The following is a 22490-nucleotide window of genomic DNA, read 5'->3' as shown; positions in this document are numbered from 1 at the left end:
ACCTTGTCTCTGAAGGTGCCTCACAAAAAAGAACTCAAAGCATTGCGAGCCTAGCATAAGTGCCAGCTCTCTTAAGGGTTCACATTGAAGGGGACACTGGAAGCTTTCTTGAGAGAAAGCATAGGCAAGCTGAGCCTCAGCTTCATTATCTGGGAAATGGGTATAAAATTTGAGTGCCTCTGACCTCCTTGCTGTTTGGGTTAAATGAGATAGTATGTAAAAAGTGCCTGAAACATTCACAGTGCTTGTATGAGAAGACAGTGGTTATTATGCTGATGATTACACCAAGAATTGCCATCTGTTTGTTCTAAGGAATCAAGATGGGATACCCATTGCCTGTTTTTTTTGGAGTCCACTATTAGGTTTCTCATTAGCTGAATTTTGGGAGAAGGCCACTAGGCTGTCTCTTCTGTTGTTTGTAGTTTTGGAGGTTGCTGTTCAGCCTTATGGCACTCAGCCCAGCCTTGGCTGCTGCTGGCTGCAGGGAGTGGCTAGGGCTGGGCGCTGACAAGATGCATGGGTCCAGAGTATAAAGGAACCCAGGAACAGCTGAAGGCAGGTCAGACGAAGGCTAGGTGGCTGGAACTCCAGCCATGGTGCCCAGCTTCCTCTCCCTGAGCTTCTCCTCCTTGGGCCTGTGGGCTTCTGGGCTGATCTTGGTCTTAGGCTTTCTCAAGCTCATCTACCTGCTGCTGCGGAGGTAGAAGTTGGCTAAGGCTATGGACAACTTCCCAGGGCCTCCCACCCACTGGCTCTTTGGACATGCCCTCGAGGTATGTGGAGGTCGGGGGGTGGGGGAGAAAGAAAACATCCTCCCTTCTTTCAGAGAATCAGGGCTAATTCCCAGGGGGCTGTGGAGGGAGACTTCAAACTTGGGCAGGGGGATGATGTCCTGGGATCCATGGCTTCCATTCAGCTTTCCCACCGGAATTTCTCCTTCACTCCAGCCTTTCAAGCTGACTTCAGAAGTGGGGGCAACTTCCAAGTCAGGGCTCAAGCATGGCCCAGACACCTTCTCATCATTCTGAGGCCCGAAGTTTGGACCAGGTTCTGCTAAAAGCTCAGCAATGACAGAAAGGCAATGGCAGAAATCCAAAACCCCTGGATAGTCCATAGTAGGCAATCCATTGAAAACTCAATCAGCATCCGTGTTGTTGTGTGTAGTGTAAAGATTTCCATTTGTAAGGCAGGAAATGAGAGTGAGTGTGAAGATGAGTACCACCACATGACAGACCCCACCGAGTGTCTAAGTGGTTGGTGGAATCAACTGGGAGAAGCAAATTCCTGGACCTCCAGTCCCTGGAGATTCTAATTTGTCAGATTGGAACTAGGAGTTTACATTTACAAACCTGTCCAAGTGTTAGTGTTTTGATCTGCAGCCAGCTTGGGGAACCCAGGTAGAGATGTCAGAGACTTTTCTTTCCCTCTCTTTTTCCTTTTCTTTCCTTTCCTTTCCTTTTCTTTCCTTTTCTTTCTTTCTCTTTCTTTCTTTCTTTCTTTCTTTCTTTCTTTCTTTCTTTCTTTCTTTCTTTCTTTCTTTCTTTCTTTTTCTTTCTTTCTTTCTTTTTCTTTTTCTTTCTTTCACTCTTTCTCTCTTCTTTCTCTCTTTTCTTTTCTTTTCTTTTTTTTCTTTTGTTGATGGGGAGTTTTGCTCTCTCTCCCAGCTTGGGGTGCAGTGGCACAATCTTGGCTCACTGCAACCTCTGCCTCCCAGATTCAAGCAATTCTCATGCCTCAGCCTCCCAAGTAGCTGGGACCACAGGCACGTGCCACCATGCCTGGCTAATTTTTGTATTTTTGTAGAGATGGGGTTTCATTATGTTGGGCAGGCTGGTCTCAAACTCCTGACCTCAAGTGATCCACCTACCTCAGCCTCCCAAAGTGCTGGGATTACAGGCATGAGCCACTGCGCCCGGCTGAGATGCCACAGATTGAGGCTCAGAGTGAGGCAAGTTCCTTCTCCTACCTCCTGAACCCACCTTCCTCATTCTCAGTCTGGGTGGGGGCACTGCTTCTCTTCCTTGATTGACACTAGAAATGAGCTTGACCTCTAGGCTTATTTTTGCCCTGACAGATAACCCTGTAACATGCATCCTGAAGACATCTAGGAAAGGAAAGGGTGGGTCAGAGAGATGAATCAGACCCAGGCCTGGGGTTCAAAGAGCTTACGGTCTGAGGGGAAAACAGACACCAGAGCCTTGCTCCCGAGCTGGGTGAGGTTCCTCCCCAGGATTCTGCCTTAGCCCCATTATTTTGATCTCAGCACCTGTCCTGTTGGGTTGAAGTCTTCTGTTTACCTATTCATCTTCCCCACTAGACTGTGGCTCCTGGAGGATGGAGATCTGATCTGATTCATCCCTGTACCCTCAGGGTCCAGCATAAAGACTAGTGTAGCGCAGGCATCACTGAATGAACCAGTAGTGAATGCTGGAGGGTAGGGAGAGTATCCACAGAGGAGAAAGCATGATGGAGAAGAAAAGCAAAGGGACCAGGAGGGCTGAGGCTTTGCTAAGTACACGAGGGCCAAGGGAAGGTTGAGGTCTGACACTAAAGGGGTACGAGAGGTATTTAGAGAGAACTTTCTCCCTTCTTGTTCCCTCTCCACTTCTACCCGCCTTCATCAAAGTTGTGTTTGCCCTCAGCCAGGGCTTTCTTTAGGACAGGGACCTTGCACCCCCACCTCCATGTCAGAGCTGGCTGTTTTCTTCCCCTTAACGGCCCCCACCCCCACCTTGAGAGTATGCGGAGGGCCTGGAACACAGTCTAGCTTTGGCTTCTTGGCTCTAACACAACTGTCTGAAGGGCCTTCTCTTGGCATCAGGTTGAGCAGACAAAGGCTGGAGGAGTGACTACTTGTGGGAACAACAAAGGTTTCCTGGGGAACCATTGCAAGCACAACTCCTGCAGTCCTCAAGGGCTTGGCACCTCCGTTCTTGCCTGGATTCATACCTGAACTTGAGAAATGGGTTGGGCAGAGAGGGGATTATTTTCCCTAATGTAAAAATGAGGACATTGAAGTTCAGAGGGTGCAAAGTATTTGTCTATGTCTGTTTAGTAGCTCAGGAGTTAGGTCGAGACTGGGCCCAGGACTTCTGCATTTTAATTCATAATGTTGTCAGACCATAAAAGGTTACTGCAAAGTTGACTCTTAGGCCCAGCAATGATGGCAGTAGGAAGGGGAGGAAGACTGATGGGTAAAGGGACTTGGGGCAGGGAAGAGCTGTCCGTCAGGATTAATTTCTCCTTCTTGGTCTCTGATTACAGTCTGGAGGCCTTGGTAGCTTCTACCTGTAATCCTCCTCAATTCTCAGAATGTGTCTTCTGGAGGTGGGGACATGTCCTATTCTTCCAGGGTCCCCTTCATTCCAGTCTAGGAACCAGGGAGGACTTTGCACATAGTGGGTGCTCAGCTATATTGTTGGCCTGAGGTTGGAACCCTTGAAAGAAGCCAACAAATCTGGTGCGTGTGGGTGTGTGTGTGTGTGCAGAATGCCAGCTCCCAGATCAAGGAAATGAGATTCTCTGAGACTGCAGAGGCCTCTTTCCCAGCCATGCCCTTTGCTGTGACAGTGCCCTTGACTTTGTGCTGTGTAGTGAAGACAGGGCTGTGGCTCATTTTCATTCAGTAAACATTGATTACAGGCCTTTGCTGTGCCATTAGCTAAGCCACTTTACCTCTCTGTGCTGTTTCCCTGTCAACAAAGTAGAGATAATCATTTTTACCTTACTGGGTTAGAAGAGGATAGAAAGAGATAAAGTATAGGTATTTTGCAAACTACTGGGCAGATAAAGGTCAGGTGTTAAATCATCATAGAGGGATAAACACCCTGGGGCATTTGCTTTCTTCATCGCCTTCCTTCTTCTCAAATCAACCCAGTCTTTGTGAGCCAGATATGGTCCCTCTTTCCTAAGCAACCAGCAGTGTCTGATCAACAACTGTGGGTCTGGTCCTATGCTGAGGCCAGAGGATGAAGAATCAAGACAAAGAGGTTGCTTCAGAGGAACTAGGTCTGTAGGAGAGATGAATAACACAGCACAAGTGTTACCAATCTTTGGGCCTAGAGAAGGGCCCCTCTCAGCGTGGGGAGTCAGGGAAGGTCCAGGGAGGTGATGCTGAGGCACATTCTCAAAGATCTGGAGGTAGAAACCTGTGGCAGGAAGTGCAGAAGAAAAGGCAGAAGGTGCTATCTGTGCAAAAAGGCACACAGGCTGGAAAAAGCAGAGTGTTTAGGAAATTAAATTGTGTTTTGGGGTCTAGGACATACCTGTGTTAGTAGCTCAGCACTTCTGCAGTGGTGACAGGGAGGACAGAATGGAGAGGATGAGGCTGGAGGTGGACGGGGCAGTCACACAGATCCTTGAGGCCAGGTCAAAAGGCTTTACCTTATTCTGAGGACGATGGGGAACGATGGAAGGAATTTAAGCAAGGGAGAGACAAGCTCAGACTTATGTTTTAGAAAGATCACTTTGGCTTCAAGGTGGCAAACAGATTGACAGAGGGCAAATAGGAGGCAGGGAGGCTAGGGTGGAGGTGATCCGGGCCTCCACCTTGTGTTGGGGAGTGAGCCAGTGGGCTGGAGGGAAGTGGAAGGTAGAGCAGGCCAGGTCTTGGCATGGTGAGCACAGGAGAGAGAGGCGTCGAGACCTCCACCATAGCCAGACGTGAGGGTCAGTGAGGGCCCCTCCATGTAGCAGGAAAAGGAAACAAGGATTGCCCTTGGAGCTCTGTTAATTGGAGGCATCAACGCAGCTGGACCAGAGCAGAATCTAGTGAAAGTCATCAAAAGAGAGCCATAAGACTGGATTGTAAACAGGAGGAATGAATTTCTATGTCTCAATTTTAAAATGTGGGCATCTGAGACCCAGGAAGACGAGGCTCAGTGGCGGGCAGCACCTGTCAGTGTCTAGGTATGGAATCCTCAAGTACTGGATTTGGAGAATTCCGTGGCAGAGTCTCCTCCCACGACCTGCTACATCTGGTTCTTTTTGCTCTGGTTTGCTGATTTCAATGCAAAAATCACTTGGTGGGCCTGCAGGGGGGAGGGGCTGCTTCCACAGGGCATCCCTCTTCATATTGATATAAACCATGGAGAAAAAGACATTCCATATTCCTGGCTAGTTTTGGGATGGGTGATTGTACCATCCCCAGGTTCAGTAGGAGAGGCAGATTTGGGGGACAAAAGTGTACGAACATGTGTATGAGCGTGGGTTCGGAAATGCTGGGTCTGAGGAATCTGGAGGGTATCATGCAGAGAGTTCCGGGGGTTGATTATGATTCTGGACCTCAGGAGAAAGGTAAACTGGAAAGAGCTGTCAACTGAGAAACTGTGGTAGGTAGATGGCACAGGAAACCACAGAAGCAGGTGAGAGCTTTCAGGGAGAAGATGCAACAAGGGAAGAGGCCAAGGACTGGATCTGGAGGAACAAAAAGTGGGTGAGGAGCTGCCCCTGGCGGCCACTGGGAGAGAGGGGAGGACATCCAGGAGACAATGCATGAGAGATGGGGAGTCAACGGGGCTCAGCGCCAGAGAGGGTGCTGGATTCCTTAGCAAGAGCAGCATAGGAGAGGTGGGGCCATCACAAGGAATTGGAAACAGTGGGCACAGCTCTTTAGAGAAGTTAGGTTATGAAGGGATGAGGAAATAAGGTGTTAGCTGGAGGAGGAAGCAGGGAGGTTTGGTTTCGTTTTCTTTCTTTTTTTTTTTAAAGTGAGAGACTTGAACAAGTTTTGAATGAGGATGGGAAGGAGCCTACAGAGAGGGTGAGGTCTGTGATTTGGAGAGAGGGGCTGATTGATGGGTGAGGTGCCTTGTGGGGAGGGTTGGAATCAAGATGGACTGGTCTTGGATAGGCCCTGCATGCTTCTCTCGTGAAACAGAAGGAAACAGAGAGGCTGGGCGCAGGTGGGGTGGTCCTTCAGGTCTGCCAGCTGACTTTTTGGGGTTTCTTTATCTGATGGGTTCTATTTTCTCTGGGAAGTACAGCAAGGGTGATCTGCCAGGAGAGAGGAGGGGAGAGGTAGAGAGGGCAGTTGAAATAAAAGTTTTTGAGAAGCAGATTGTGGCTGATACCATGGGGCTTTCCAGAAGGCATTTCTGCTGATCTTTGCTGAAATGTCACCTTAGAGTGGCCTTCCTGACGCACCTCCATCCATAGTGGCAGCCCTGCCCCTTACTCTGCTTTTTTTCTTTCTGGAGTTATCACTACATGAAATTGTATTCTTGGTGTATTTGATTCTTTTTATTTTCTTTCTCCCCACTTGGAATGTATGCTGGTGGGGCAGGGCTTTGTCTTGCTCACCACTGTAACCCCAGAAACTAGCACTGTCCCTGGCACAATGCCCACGTGTTGGAAGAGTGGATGAATCTCTGGGGGGACCCAACTCTGGGCAGCAAAGCCACCCATGCAGACTGAGGACAGATGACTGCATCCCTTGGACTCTTGGGCATTTCTTGGGTCCCTGCCCTCCTGCCTTTTTAGCTGTTTGGTTGTTTTCCTGCATTCATCCTCTCACCTGATTGGGTGCTCCTGAGTCTGGAGTTCACCTTTGGATGCTGAAGACAGGAGGGGTGTTGGGGGCAGAGCACAGGCTTTGGAATCTAAAGACTGGGGCACAATGCTAGTTGTGTGACTTTGGGCAAAGCCCATCATCACTTCCTAGCCAAGGCATGGTGGCTAGAGAGTCCTGGTGACCACACTGATCTCACCCAAAGTCCCTTTGCTCCTTCTATAGAGCTAGGGGTTCTTTCTGTATGTTATCTGTTCACATGTACATGTGTAATGGTTTATTTGTCTTTGAAAGGGAGGATGGAGGATGAAGTCATGTTTGTCACCAGCATGGGAGGAAGTCACCTCTCTGCCCTCTGGGGTATTTTGCATTCGATCCCCTCTTTCCAGGCTCTTCATGGCTCTGTTCAACCTCACAGCTGAATCTCCAATGAGTTTTTGTACATTGAGTCTGCTTTTCCCACTGATTTTTATAGTTATTTCAGAGATGCTACCTCTTCTCCCTTTTGGTTGTTTTTTTCTTGGTTTCTAGCTCTTTAGCTTTATTTAAAAGCTTGGCAGTGGCTTGGACTCATGCACACATGGAGCTCTGGTAATCTTGGGGTATGGGGAGAGGGCCCATAGTAGGGAGACAGCTGAGACCAGGGCACCAAAGGCCACCTAAGGGCGTCCATCCTGGAGGAGAGCAGACCTAGGGGGTTCTAGCCCCCAATTCCCAATCCCTGCAGGACTTCCCTGGGCAGTGGGAGCCTGTGTGGTCCCAGAGGGAGACCCATGGGGAAGGCTATGGGCAGGTGGCTTTCACTTTAGCGACTAAGAAGCCTTTTGAGGAATTAAGACTGTCCAAAGATGGTTGGGGTATTTTGAAAAGAAGTTTCCTGTCACTAGAGATGTTTGAGCACTTGGGCAGGGATTCTTACCAGGTGAAGGTGCTGGGCAGGCACCCTGTGTGCTGGGAATCCGAGACTGACATGACCTGCCTTGAGGGAACTACGACATGCTGCCGAAAAGGAAACCCCTTCGTCTTTCTCCTCCCTCACCTTTTGTTTTTCGAAACTCTTATCCCCATTTTGTGAGCAGATTTATTTTCATTCTGAAGCAGCCCCCTGGGGCACTGTAGCTGCAGCACACTGGTCAAGGGTAGCTTGTTTCTTGGACACTGGCTCACTGAGCTTCGGGTCAACTGGCTGATGGCTTGAGCAGGCTTGCTAACAAGGGCTGCAGAAAGAGCCTAAGCCAGGATCCCTGGTCTCCCTTAACTCACGCTGGACAGTTCCCTTTGGTCTTTGTACCTCACGTTTCCACCTATAAAGAGAGGTCAGGGTTCCACTAGGCAATGTTGAAATCCTTTTCCGATCTGATTCTTGGAGCAAAGCTTACTTTAGACTCTTGAGAAGCAGAGAGGAAAGTGGTGACGTATGCTTGCTCTTCCCAATCCCTCCTGTGGTTTATTTCTGGTGAGGTCAACAAGGAGTGCCAATGTGAGGGTGGGAGGTGGGGCTGGGGAGCTGGGATCAGTGAATTATCTTCATGCCGTGCTCTCTTCCTGTTTCCTTCCTTCTGGAGAAAAAACAAGCTGTCCCAGACCTCCCAGCCCTGTAAGTGTCCCAGCTCAGGCATTCTGAGGGTGAGTCTGAGGCATCCAGTTGTGTAATCCAGAGGAACTGTCCAGGCAGTCACGTGTACCCCACAAGGAGGATGCCTCAGCCCTCTTGAGGGGCTGCAGCTGCAATAGTGGGACCAGGTTCTGGGAGCTGTCCTCCTTCTTACCAGGCTCCCGGGGTAATCAAGACAGGTGCCTGGCAGGTGCTTCTAGTTCTCTAGCTTTATTTAAAAGCTTGGCCATGGCTTGGGCTCATGCACATGTTTTTTATTTATCTTAGCTTTATTTATTTCTTAAATAAATCTAAAGAGCTAGGAGAAAGCTGGGCACAGGGAGGCAGTGGCAAGCTGGCTGTGACCTTGATCAGGGCACAGGTTGTGAATGTGGTCAGCATGAGACCAAGGTCTGCTGTCCCTCGTGGGGTTGCTGCAGAGGTGCACAAGCATAGCTGATAAGGAGGGAAGTGGGGCTTGGATGAACCAGATCAGCCAAAGGCTCCTTCCAATCCTAAGATCCTACGAGTCTGGCTTTTTTGTGACTTAAGCCTTTCCTTGACCCATCCAATTGGGCTTTCTGGACCTGGTAGGGATGGAGAGAAGGGGAATGGCCAGGTGACCAGGAAGTTGGCAAGGAAAACCCAGGAGGGCAGATGGAAAAATAAGAGAGACACCAGGGAAAGGAGCACTTCCAGGGATACCAGCCAGGAAGGAGGCAGGCATACAAGAAGGTTTCCCCTTACCTGTGGGTGGAGATGATTTTTATCACTTTGTGTTCTTTCTGACATTGTGTGCTCAAGGGCAGTGAAAACTCTTACAGCCCTGTTGGGTTGAACTCAGGATTCTGCGTTCAGAGGCAGTGAGGGAAGGGATCTATGGGATGATTACAAACGACTCCACAGAGAGCCTAGGAGGGGAAGAGCCCTAGAGAAGGCACAGACGGGTGGCTGGAGGCCAAAATAGGCCCAATCCCATGAGCCCTTGGAGATAGTGGCTTGGGCCAGAAAGGATCCCTGGGGGCTACATTGTCAGATGCCTGTGTCCTTCTTTAAGAATGCTCCCTGGAAGATACAACATGGATGTCTTAGTCCTTTGTGTTGCTGTAAATGAATACCTGAGACTGGGTAAAAGGTTTATTTGGCTCACAGTTCCACAGGCTGTACAGGAGGCATGGTCAGTATCTGCTTCTGGTGAAACTGCTATTCATGAGGAGGAGCTTTAGGAAACTGCTATTCATGAGGAAGAGCAGACATCACATGGCAAGAGAGGAGGAAAGGAGAAAGAGAGAGAGAGAGAGAAAGAAAGAGAAAGAGAGAGAGGTGCCAGACTCTTTTTAACAAACAGCTCTCATGGGAGCTAATAGAACTCACTCAATCCTGCCAGAATGGCCCCAGAGCCATTTATGAGGGATCCACCCCTATGATGCCAACACCTCCCATGAGGCCCCACCTCCAACACTGGAGATCAGATTTCAAAATGAGATTAGAAGGGGACAAATGTCCAAATTATTAAGGTTTGGACATTTTTCCCTTCCTAATTTGTTTGGATACTATCAGTGAGTAGGTGGCAATTGTGAGAGAGAATTTTACAGAGAGAAAAAGCAGGCCCAGCACAGGCTCAGGCCTCAACAGGAATTTTATGGGACTGTAACCTAACCTCTCTATTCCTTAGGCTCCTTTTCCCTAAAATGGGACCACTTAGAATTGTTGTGAGGATTCAATCAGGTCAAAATGTAAGGTGCTTAGAACAAGGTCTAGCACACAGCAAGTGCTTAATAAAGATTAGTCATTATCATGCCTCCTCACAAACTCCAGAACTTGGACCTTTTCCAAGGCCCCTGGGCAGGCCACTAGGAGTGTTAAGTGTATCTTTGAAAGACTCCCACTAAATGGGGAAAAATAGTTAAATACATTATGGTACATCCTTATAGTGAAATACTACACAACTGTTAAAAATAGTAACGACAGTTAAGTGCACTAGCTTGGAAAGGAGGACAAGTTATGTTCAATGAAAAATGGCTGGTTTTGCAAAAATATTTATTGTGTAACTTCATTTACTTAAAACACCTCTGGGTGAGTACACGTGGCTAGAAAAACCTCCAAAGGACATGTACCACCCTCCGGATGACCTATTCAAGCTCATCCCAGGTGACTGTCCCACCATGGGGCAGCTCCTGGAAGACACCGTGATCTTTCCCACCCCAGCACGTTTGTGCTTGCTGTTTTCTCACCTGGAATGCTTTTCCTTTATGCTTCACATGGCCAGAGCCTCACCATCCTTCAAGTTTCACCTTAAATGTTGTCTCCAACAAGAAACCTTCCAAGATCACCCTATCTAAGCAGGCCCTCCCTGTTAGTGTCTCTCATAGCACTGTTTTTATTCTGAGCATTCACTATTGTCTGTGATTATTTTACTTAATTGTCTACTTGTCTATTATCTGTCTTCTCCATAGAATGAAAGGGCAGAACTTGTCTGTCTCATTCCCCTGAGATGTCTAGAACAGAAACCTACACATGTAGGCCCTCAATAAAAATGTGTTGAAAGATATGGCAGGGGTGGAGTTGAGGCCATTTCTCTATTGCACAATGAGCAAATATTACCTATCTTTGTAATGAAAGAGCTTTAATGTGGAGAAGAAAACACTTTCTGGCTGCAGTGCAGTAGACAGTTGGTGGCAGGTGCTAAGTGGAAGCAGGTTGGCTAGTTTGGGCATGTTGAGCTAACCCTGGTGTGAGAAGAGGGTGGCTTGGAATTAGAGCAGTGGTTATGGGGCTGGAGAGGGCACTAAGCCCAGGGATGTTTAGGAGAAGGGGGTGCAGGAGAGGTAAGGAAGCAACCAGGGCCTGCCTGGGCAACCTTCTCCCCTGCCCTCCCAGGGACTTGGGGCCTAGCTGGTGACAATGTGTTCCTGAGTGACCTTGGCCTTCTGTCATCATTTCAGATCCAGCAGATGGGGAGCCTGGACAAAGTAGTGTCCTGGGCCCACCAGTTCCCATATGCCCACCCACTCTGGTTCGGACAGTACATTGGCTTCCTGAACATCTATGAGCCTGACTATGCCAAAGCTGTGTACAGCTGTGGGCATAAGGAGAGAGGATGGGGCTCTCAGGAGAGGGTGGGGCTTCCTGAGAACAAAGGGCTCAGGGCACGATGTGGGGAAGAAGCCTGGGCCTGTGTACTAAGTCTGGACAGCTGAGGTCCCCACCCTACTCATAAACGAGCCTCCTCTAGGAACCCCAGGTCCCTGCTTGACCTGATTGTCTCCTCCTGCAGACCCTAAGGCCCCTGATGTGTATGACTTCCTCCTCCAGTGGATTGGTGAGTGAGCACCTGCCTTCCCTGCCCTGCCAACCTCAGATCCATGGTGCTGGGTGACTAGGATCCTGCCCTGTCCCACTCAACTGGTTATTCCAGATGGCCTAGTTCCCGGGTGCCCATCCTAAGCTCAACTGCTCAGTGGGGAGACAGGGGAGGAGCAGGAGAGCCCCCAGCTGTGGGGCCAAGGCATCTTCTCTGGCAGGGCCTGATTCTCTAGACAGGGCAAAGGCTCTGGTGAGTGTGAAGAACAGTTTCCTGAAGGAGGTGGCACTAGAGTTGATCCAAAAGGAGATTTAAATAGGTAGTGCTGGCTAGGGCAAGGGTCTAAGGAAATGGTGTGGTGGTAGGACCATGGCTGGTCACCAGAGGCTGTGAGGCTGTCGGGGTGGCTACAAGGCAGAGCCCAGCTTGAAGATGATGCTGGGCAGGGAGGACAGGCCAGCCTTGACTGCCAGGATGAGGAGGTGATTTGATGTCAAGAGTAGATGGGAGTCATTGAGTATTTTATTTTATTTTATTTTGTTTTATTTTACTTGTTCCTTTACAGAGGTAGTCAAGTTAAAGCCATTGAGTATTCTTTAGCCAAGGCCATATGCTTCTCCAAAGCTCCTCTTTTACTCATGATCCTATGGTGTCTTCAATGTTTTCCTGGGAACTGAGAAAGGGCAGGGCCAAGAGGGAGAACACATTCCCAATCCTATTTACTCACCGAGTGCCACTGGGAAGACTTTTTGCTTCTAACCCTCTTTTTAGTTATCAATGGGAGGATAAAATTAGAAGGCAGACAGAAAAGGGTTAGGAAAATGAAGAGGTGGTTTTGAAGACAGGAATGCATTTCCATTGCTGGGTGTGTTGGAGTGGGGTAGGAAGGGTCCCACCTGAGGCCATGAAACACGAACACGGTGGGACATTCCCTAAGTCCTGAAGCTGTGGCCAGTCTCAGCAGCTGAGAGTCAAGGCTCAACAGGCTCTCCCTCTGCTTGGCTGTCCCCAGGGGGATGCGTGTCCTTTGTCTCACATCTGGCAATGTCATCTGACACAAGTTCCTGGACCCAGGCTTTGTGGGTGCAGCTGAGAGGCAGAAACTGAGTTATCCTGTCCTAAGGAAGGAGCTCACTCGGCCAAGAGCTACTGCCACCTGTCTCCTGAGGTCCTGGTAGCCTAGGGTGAGGGCATGGAGGACAATACTGGGTCGCTTAGTGGCCCACCCTTGGAGGGTTCCAGGCTCAGAGATGGAGTCGGGTAGGATGTGCTTAGCCCCAGGCTGCCAGGGGTGGGGCAGTATCTCCTGGACTGACCAGCCCTCTCTCTCCCATCCCTTCCCCAAGGAGAGGCCTGCTGGTTCTTGAGGGGCCCAAGTGGTTGCAGCACCGCAAGCTGCTCACACCTGGCTTTCATTATGATGTGCTGAAGCCCTATGTGGCCATGTTCACTGAGTCCACACGTATCATGCTGGTGAGCTCCCTGTGCCAGAGTACTGGAGGCTGTTGGCTGCTGGGCTAGCCCCTCTCCACCCTGATTTTGTCCTGGGGAGAGCAGATGGTGCTCTGCAGTAAGGAGAATAGCTGAGCCCCAAGGCCTGTTCTGCCTGCAACAGCAGTGCCAAAGCCCTGCTCTACTGACATGTGCCGCATGCTGCCACTGAGTAGGTGCTGAATCTCTGAGTGTCCTGGCAGCCCGATCCTTGTCTCCACCAGGAGACCCAGCCCTCTTTCCTCCCAGGCGGAAGGGTCTCTGTGAGAACTTAATAAGGCTCCTAGCGTAGCAGGTTTGAGGACTGCCTCTATTTGAGAGTATGGGGAAAGGCTTTCACACCTAAAAAGTGTCTCCTCATTTTCTGTCTACCACAACTGCCCAGAGTTATGTCAATACAACTCATCTCTAAGAGGGATGTCAGAGATCAGGGTTAGAGTCTTAGGGATGAATAATCCCTAAGTTATCCAGGCTAGTCTTTCTCCTTGTAGGAAACTCCCCTCCAGGATTACTTACATACACACTGTGCTGGGGAGTTCACCACCTCTCAGCCATCCTACTCCCTTATAGGCTGCCCTGACTGGGAGAAAACGTCTATGTGCTGTGCAAGATCTGCCTCCTGGTCCTGTTCTCTGAGCCTGAAGCCCAGAGGCTGCCAAACTTCTACCCACCCTATCCTGATATTCCAGCAGGATAGAGGGCAGGACAGGGACTGGGAGTGTGTGAAGGGGGCTTGGTGGTGGAGGATAGGGTATGGGTCCTGGAGGGCAGCTTGGGGCATCCAGCCCAACTAACCCCCACATCGCCTCCTACACATTGCCTCCTATCCCTGGACTCCAGGACAAGTGGGAAGAGAAGGCTCGGGAGGGTAAGTCCTTGGACATCTTCTGCGATGTGGGTCACATGGTGCTGAACACACTCATGAAGTGCACCTTTGGAAGAGGAGACACTGGCCTGGGCCACAGGTCAGGAGCCACCTCGGGGCTGACCGCACTGTCTCCAAAGCCAGCTTAGAGGGGAGAGTTGGCAGGGGTCCTGGGCCCTGATCTGAGAAGAGATAGGGTCCTGCCCCAGGGAGCCTTAGCTTGGGGGGGAGCCAGGACTTGCTCATGGTGGGGAGAAACATCTGGCTTTAGCGAGGAGGCTTAAGGGCAGGGAGAAGAAGAGCAGGATGCTCTGTGGTTGGGGCTAGATTCCTGGAATGGAGTTGCTCTGGCTCTGCTCCTGGGCCAGTGTCTAAGCCAATCCTTCCTCTGACCCTCCGCTTAGCAGGGACAGCAGCTAGTACCTTGCAGTCAGCGATCTCACTCTGTCGATGCAGCAGCGCCTTGTATCCTTCCAGTACCATAATGACTTCATCTACTGGCTCACCCCACATGGCTGCTGCTTCCTGCGAGCCTGCCAGGTGGCCCATGACCGTACAGGTGGGCCTTTCTCACAAGGCTCACCTCTAGGAAGCCTGGGTTCCTCCTCCTGGCCCCTCTATGCCCCCTCCCATTATAGGACCCCAGTTCCCCTTTGGACAGAAGATGGCTTCCCAGGCAGTGACACTCTGTGCTTTTGGTTCAGACCAGGTCATCAGGGAGCAGAAGGCAGTCCTGCAGGATGAGAAGGTGCGGAAGAAGATCCAGAACCGGAGGCACCTGGACTTCGTGGACATTCTCCTGGGTGCCTGGGTGAGTACATCGTTGCCCACCTCTACCTGAGGACTGGTCTCAGAGAGGTCTTCATCTCAGGACAGCAGAAGGAGCTCTTAAGCATTTCCCCCTCTTTCCTCAGCAAACATAACCTGTTCCTTGTCCCATGAAACATACTAGCAAGGGTTCAGAGGTGGGCAGGTGTAGTGTGTGTGTGCCTGAGCTGTGGAGTTGGGAGCCTAGGTCACGTGGTAGTGGCCGGATGACATTTCTAGACTTCTAAGATCCCCCAAAATGTTGGCCTTGTAAAATCCTAGAATCTTAGACTTCATTCATTCAGTAAGTTCTTTATTCATCAACTCTAGAAACTCACTGAGTTCTGACTTGGTCATTTCCTGTGCTAGCATGCAGAGATGGGAAAGACCGGGCCCTTTCCTCCGGATGCTTACAGTCCAGCAGGGGAGATAGTAGGTAGATGTTGACCAAAATGTCTTCCTCTGGCAGGTGGTATTCTGTGTGCCCAGTGAGCAGAACTAACAGTCAGGGCTGGACAAGGTCAAAAGTCATTTGGCCAGAGAATTTAAGGAGGGCTTTGTGGAGGAGGAGGCATCCAGGCTGAGCTTTGAAGGAAGATAGGAATCTGGGGGAAGGTCCTAATCCACCCTCTGAAAAGGAGCTTTCACTGCCTCCCTGAGACCTTCATTTGACAACCACTGTTATGAGTTCTTCTTGTTACCCACCTCCAATACCTCAAGCTGTCCTATTATGCCTTCCCTAGCCCAGGATGAAGATGACATCAAACTGTCAGATGCAGACCTCCGGGCTGAAGTGGACACATTCATGTTTGAAGGCCATGACACCACCACCAGTGGTATCTCCTGGTTACTCTACTGCATGGCCCTGTACCCCGAGCACCAGCATCGTTGTAGAGAGGAGGTCTGCAAGATCCTAGGGGACCAGGACTCCTTCCAGTGGTGAGTGAGTCTGAGGGTGGGCCCGGTTTATCCTGCTCAGCCCTTGGGAAGGGTGATGCCCATCCTGTCCTGAACCATACTGGAAATCAGGTGAGGTGGCGGCGGCTATCCTGTTTCCCCCAGTGTCATAACTTTTGTGGCGGTGGGGGTTGGGGGGAGTGGGTGGCTGGGCACAGATGCACCCCTGAGCCCATTCTCCCAAAATGGAGCCTTTGCAGAAGTGTTATATAGAGAAAGTTGTCAACAAGAGGCTGACATTTTGTGTTCTAACTTCTTCTGATGGTAGAACCTGATTACCCTTCTGGGTTCCTGGATAGAGTAGGGAGAGCTGGGAGAGAAAGAGGTGGAAATGTGGGGGTGAACAGAGCTGGGACAGCTGGGAGAGCCAGTCCCTTGCTACTTGCCTTTGGATGGCAATACTCAGCTTCCAGATGCCGTATCTCTCCTGCTGGTGAAGGAGAAAAGACTTCCCTAAACTTCATCACTTAAAAACTTTCCATTGTTTTCCCCTGTTTCTTGGCTCAAGACTGAACTCCTGAACACTTAAGGATTGACCCTGACCTCTTTGCAGTGTGAGCTCTGGGAGTCTCTCAAGAGGCTCCTCCACCCTTGCTCGCTGCCTGTTCCCCTCAGGACTTTGCTTGTGGTCAGACACCCTGCCTTTCTCTCTGGGCTCCTGAGCAGCCTCCAGGAGGGGGCTAGGCACACAGCAGGGGTACAGAAAATGCTGAGCCGGAGGGGGAACTTTAGATCCACTTGAGAGGGACTGACATATAACTCCAGGGTCTAGGACCTGGAGTATGAAGCCTCCATTACCATTTCTGTTGGTCATATGTGAGAATCCCCACTCACGGGATATCCAGACACATGCCAGGTGCTATCAGGGGTGCAGAACGGAAGAGAAAGAGAAGCCATGCTGCTCATGGGGAGTTTTATGAGAGACAAATTCACATAACCAAACAGCGAGAGAAAAATCACAGGATCACGAGGTCTGAATGTTGAGGGCAGAGGGAAGGAGTAAGGCTTGAACTGACTTTCTAAGGAGGGTTAAAATTCAGGCAAAGAGAGAGAGCTAGACATTGTAGGCTGGGTAACAATGTGAACACAACCCGAGGCAGGGATTAGAATATTTATTTTATTTTCACGTCATTCCATCTAGAGCTTGAAGCAACTTAGAGGACAATTATTCAATAAAATAGTAAAATGCAAATGAAAAATAAGAGCCAGGGGGGAGTTTGGGGACTCTGTAATAAAATATTGCCCTGTAGTTATAGTTGGACGTCACATTTGGGCCTGAGCTTCCTGGTGGCCAAAGGGAAAAGACAGACACACACACACACACACACACACACACACACACACACACACACACACACACACACACACACACACACTTCACCTCATTAAACAATGCATGAACTTTGGTTGGTTCATTCAAACAATGTGTATCAGCCCCGGTTTCTTTCATTCCGCTCAGTAGGGGAAACTAAGCTGGAACCTAAAGAACTGTCCTTTGTAGGCTTCCATGGGGGTCCTGAGAGTTACAGAAGTGACCTTGTCTTTGACGGCTGGGTGCACATTCATCTCTAGGGTCCTGTGCCTTCTTCTCCTACCAGTGAAGATGAGAAAAGGATGGAGAAAAGTGGAACCAGATCCTTTAGATCTGAGTGTTCACACCATGTCAGGCCTGGCCTGGCCAAGGGCGCTTGGAACCCTGTGCCTCTGACTCTTGAGTGTGTGGTGGTGGTGAGGGAGGAAAACTGGGGCTGGGGTCTGCTTTCTCGCCAAATTCTGTTGCTTCCCATTCCAAGAATGTTCTGGTTGTGTTGCTGGCAGGGATGATCTGGGCAAAATGACTTATCTGACCATGTGCATCAAGGAGAGCTTCCGCCTCTACCCACCTGTGCCCCAGGTGTACCGCCAGCTCAGCAAGCTTGTCACCTTTGTGGATGGCCGGTCTCTACCTGCAGGTGGGATGGGTGGATTTGGGGGTGGAAAAGGAGTCCCTGCATGCTCCTCTGGCACCCTCTGTGCCTTTAGTCAGATCTTTGCACTTTTGGGGAAGAGCTCAGGCTTTGCGTTCAGAGAGCCCTGGGTCTAAATCCCAGTCCCACAACATATTGATCAATTCTTCTACCTCTGAGCCTCCATTTCCCCTTCTGTAAAATGGGGATGAGAAGAGTATCTATGTTTCTAGGCTGCTGTCAGGATTCAAGAGAATGTTCACCAAGGCTGCCATGTACCACCATGCAGGTCATGCCCTGAATAGCACCAGGGAGCATCACTCACATAGACTATGATGCTGTGCAGTGTGCAACCTGTACAACTGTATGTGGTAGCTTCATAAAGGGTGTTAAGCCTGTACCTGGTTCATAGTACCAGGTCAGTTAGCTGAAAAGGTTTAATAGTTCCTTCCTGTTCTACCTCATAATGGATGGGTTCATTCTCCCCTTTATTCATTTCACAAATGTCTATCAGGTGCTTTACCCAGTGCCGGGATTATAGGAACTGGGCATCATGATGATCAAAGTACTGTGATGAGTCGGGTGTGGTCATGAACTCTGTCACTGGCAGTGGTCAGGCAGGAGCTGGCGCCCCAGTTAAGGGGGCACTAGGGGACTCTGACCTTATGTGGAGGTAGGCCTGGCTTCCCAGGACTACCTGGTCACCAACCTCTGTTCTGCCCACAGGAAGCCTGATCTCTATGCATGTCTATGACCTCCATAGAACAGTGCTGTATGGCCCGACCCTGAGGTACCCTTTCCCTGGGCTGGGAGATCAGACAGGGTCAGGGACTGGGAGGGTCACCCTCTGCCAGAACCTGGTGAGTGTTTAAGCAAGGCCTGTCCCCTCAGGTCTTTGACCCTCTGCGTTTTTCTACGGAGAATGCATCCAAACACCATCCCTTTGCCTTTATGCCCTTCTCTGCTGGGCCCAGGTATGGAGAGACCCAGTATCCCAGGCCCTCAGGACTGGGGAGGAGAGGGTGGATGACATCATAGGGGAGGCACTATTAGAAGGTACTCTGAATAAGGGGGAATTGTGCTGGGTTTGTGGTGATTCTAATGCAGGAGCCTTCTTGCAATTATCATATTCCTGTCCCTGGGAAGTGGGTGGGATAGATGAGTCATTCCAAGAGAGAACCCTATGCCAGACCCCCACCATGTGAATCTACCTGGTCTGGGACCCTCACCATGCTCCCAAGGTTTGTTTCATAAGCCCAGGTCAACCAATCTATCAGCCAGTTATTCATCCAAAAACAGTTATTGACTTTTGTTGGCTGCTAAGAGCACTGAATGTCATCACTCTGGATGCTCCATTGCACGATGACTCTTTGTGCTGCTTGCTACAGGAATTGCATTGGGCAGCAGTTTGCCATGAGTGAGATGAAGGTGGTCACAGCCATGTGCTTGCTCCACTTTGAGTTCTTTCTGGACCCCTCACGGCTGCCCATCAAGATGCCCCAGCTTGACCTGTGCTCCAAGAATGGCTTCCACCTCCACCTGAAGCCACTGGGCCCTGGGTCTGGGAAGTAGCTCTGATGAGAATGGGGCCCCAGATGGCTCAGGCTGTGACCTCTCCCTGGGCACCACCCTCCCCAGGCTGGGTGTGGAGGAGTTGGGGCACCCTGCCTTCAGGAGGCTTGTAGTTTAGAAGGGAAGTAGGCTTACCATAGATGACTCCTAGAGGACAGTGCTATGTAAAAATGTGTGTCTATAAATGTTTATCATGCATGTATTCTAGAGCTCATTAATTTATTCAACAAACATTTGGTGAGCACCTATTTTGTTCGAGAAACTTCATTTATCTCCTATAATTGGCAAACTTAAAAATGCAGCAGAAACTTCCATTCCAACCTTAGAGACTCATAGTGAGCACAAGGAAAGTTTTGCCCTGAGATTCATAGTTATGACTGGGTACCACCAAATAGAAGAATGGCTTAGGGGAGTGCCCCTTCACTGAGATGTGTTTCTTTGTTTAACTTTGTGTGTGTGTGTTTAGAATATAACAGACATAAGAAAAAATTACCTAAACGAAGACTGTACAAAATAATAAATAATTCCGAAGCAGACTCTCTTATAACCATCACTGAAGTCAAGAAATATGGAATATGGTGTCACTGATGTGTCTTCTACTCCTCCTGAGATGGGTCTCTGTGGCACCCCTGCCATTGTCAGTGTCTGTGTCTCGCAGTCACGTGGTGCTCCAGGCATTCAGGGTTCAGCTGGGGAAGGTGGCCAAGTGGCATTAGAGGGGGGTTTCCTGGAGGAAAGGAACCCCTCTCCCCCACTTGATTCAGCTTAAATCAGGCCTTGAGGAGGCCTGGGAGGCTGGATGGGAGGGGGCCATTATTCCACTCCTGTATGAAGGGAAGGAACCTGTAAGACACTCATCTGGGAGGAGCTTGAGCTGAGGCCTCTGATTCTGGCCTCTTTGACCAAGCCTCCATCATTTGTACTGACACTCTCTGAGAGTGTGTGTCAGTGTGAAAAGGAGCTAAGAGCTTTGGTGTGAGAAGGGATAGACAGGCTCCCTATGGGAGGGAGATAGGAGGCAAAGGAACCAAAGATGGATTCCATTTAATTCTTCCAGTTCTCTAAACACACTCTGCTGCCTCCTATGATCCTGGACATGTGTATACATGTATGTGGGTTGAATGTGGAGTGTGCAATGGACACATACAGGTGTGGCTGTGCCTGAGTGTCTCTATATGGTGTCGTGGAATGTGCACACATGTGCACTCAGCCTGAGTCTTGCCCATTGCATGGACTGAGCAGGTTACTTTTTGGTCGCTCATTCATGCCCTGTGGGATCCTGTGGTTAGAGCACCTCTCCATGGCTGACCACCCAGAATTCTGAGCCCCCACTGTCCTTTGTTCTCTGAGCATGGCTAGCATGAGCCCTCGTGTGCTATCTGATAGTAGGAGCCTGCTGAACATCCTGTTCAGGAAGTTCCCAGTCCACTCTTCTGTCCCAACCTTCTCCCTCTGACCCCAGTCAAGCACTGACTGTCCAGGCTGCTCCTTTCCTGCCTCTTCTCAGAGCAGGGCTAAAGTAGCCCAGTGATTTGGGAGGTCAGGGGACTGGGAGGGAGGTTCTGCCTACAGCCACCAATTTAGGGAGAAGCCCTGTCAGAGAAGCAGAAAAAGATATCACATCTTGGTAGAAAGAAGGTCTGTCTATGGCATTCAGGGACCTGGGCTAAAAATGGGGGACTACTGTGCTCAGATCCAGTAGGAGAAGCAAGGTCTAAATGGAGAGAAGCTGGCACAGCAGGGACAACAGTCCAGTGAAGCTGTGAGAAGTAGGGGACTGGGTGTTGAAACAGCCCCCAGGCAGTCACCAAGTGTGGACAGGGTTGAGGATGTCCCTGTTCACTCGGGGTGGCCAGCCAGAGAGGCAGGAAACCACTACAAGGCTGTGGTGTGGGGGAGGAAGTGCTTGGGGTCCGACATCCTCTCCACTGGCCAGACCATTTGTCTACCTTGGCTCCTCCCAGACCTTGCTGGATAGCTGCCCACTCTGTGAGCTTCCTGAAGAGGCTGCAGACCTCATGTGTGAGGGAGACTGACAGGTGCCTGGTGATGTGGCCAGGCTGGGCTCCCTTTTCACATCTCATTGCGGATATGAGAGGCTGGGTCCTTGAGGCCCTCATGCCAGACCAGGCCTATGAGTCTTTCCTGCTCAGCTCACAACAGCCTTGCTGGTTGGGATATGGTGTGTCACTGCTCAGACTCTGGTTGCTAACTTGATCCCCAATGTGGCAGTGTTTGGGGTCTGGGCCTCATGGGCAGTGTTTGGGTCATGGGGGTGGATCTCTCATAAATAGATTAATGTCCTAGAAGAAAACCTAGGCAATACCATTCAGGACATAGGCATGGGCAAGGACTTCATGTCTAAAACACCAAAAGCAATGGCAACAAAAGCCAAAATTGACAAATGGGATCTAATTAAACTAAAGAGCTTCTGCACAGTAAAAGAAACTACCATCAGAGTGAACAGGCAACCTACAGAATGGGAGAAATTTTTTGCAATCTACTCATCTGACAAAGGGCTAATATCCAGAATCTACAAAGAACTTAAACAAATTTACAAGAAAAAAACAAACAACCCCATCACAAAGTGGGCAAAGGATATGAACAGACACTTCTCAAAAGAAGACATTTATGCAGCCAAAAGACACATGAAAAAATGCTCATCATCACTGGCCATCAGAGAAACGCAAATCAAAACCACAATGAGATACCATCTCATACCAGTTAGAATGGCAATCATTAAAAAGTCAGGAAACAACAGGTGCTGGAGAGGATGTGGAGAAATAGGAACACTTTTACACTGTTGGTGGGACTGTAAACTAGTTCAACCATTGTGGAAGTCAGTGTGGCGATTTCTCAGGGATCTAGAACTAGAAATACCATTTGACCCAGCCATCCCATTACTGGGTATATACCCAAAGGAGTATAAATCATGCTGCTATAAAGACACATGCACACATATGTTTATTGCGGCACTATTCACAATAGCAAAGACTTGGAACCAACCCAAATGTCCATCAATGATAGACTGGATTAAGAAAATGTGGCACATATACACCATGGAATACTATGCAGCCATAAAAAAGGATGAGTTCCTGTCCTTTGTAGGGACACGGATGAAGCTGGAAACCATCATTCTCAGCAAACTATTGCAAGGACAAAAAACCAAACACCACATGTTCTCACTCATAGGTGGGAATTGAACTATGAGAACACTTGGACACAGAAAGGGGAACATCACACACCGGGGCCTGTTGTGGGGTGGGGGGAGGGGGGAGGGAAAGCATTAGGAGATCTACCTAATGTAAATGACGAGTTAATGGGTGCAGCATACCAACATGGCACATGTATACATATGTAACAAACCTGCACGTTGTGCACATGTACCCTAAAAGTATTAAAAAAAAAAAAGATTAATGTCCCCCTGCAGAGGCATATGAGTTTTT

The 22490-nt window shown here is 49.6% G+C and overlaps 1 protein-coding gene across 1 annotated transcript; it reads left to right on the top strand.

Annotated features, from left to right (window-relative positions):
• The first annotated feature begins 593 nt into the window (after window positions 1–593).
• On the top strand, window positions 594–19044 carry LOC129037150 (cytochrome P450 4B1). The gene is given in 13 exon segments (XM_054489024.1): window positions 594–773; window positions 11048–11187; window positions 11378–11428; window positions 12756–12879; window positions 13738–13862; window positions 14170–14321; window positions 14467–14573; window positions 15318–15508; window positions 17345–17478; window positions 18199–18231; window positions 18234–18262; window positions 18364–18446; window positions 18861–19044. Coding segments are annotated over 13 exon segments (1533 nt in total).
• The last annotated feature ends 3446 nt before the right edge of the window (window positions 19045–22490 follow it).

The sequence above is a fragment of the Pongo pygmaeus genome, chromosome 1 (genome assembly GCF_028885625.2).
Source record: "Pongo pygmaeus isolate AG05252 chromosome 1, NHGRI_mPonPyg2-v2.0_pri, whole genome shotgun sequence".
Taxonomy (NCBI): domain Eukaryota; kingdom Metazoa; phylum Chordata; class Mammalia; order Primates; family Hominidae; genus Pongo; species Pongo pygmaeus.
Note: the sequence above shows the minus strand (reverse complement) of the source record. Positions and strands in the feature narration are given on the sequence as shown.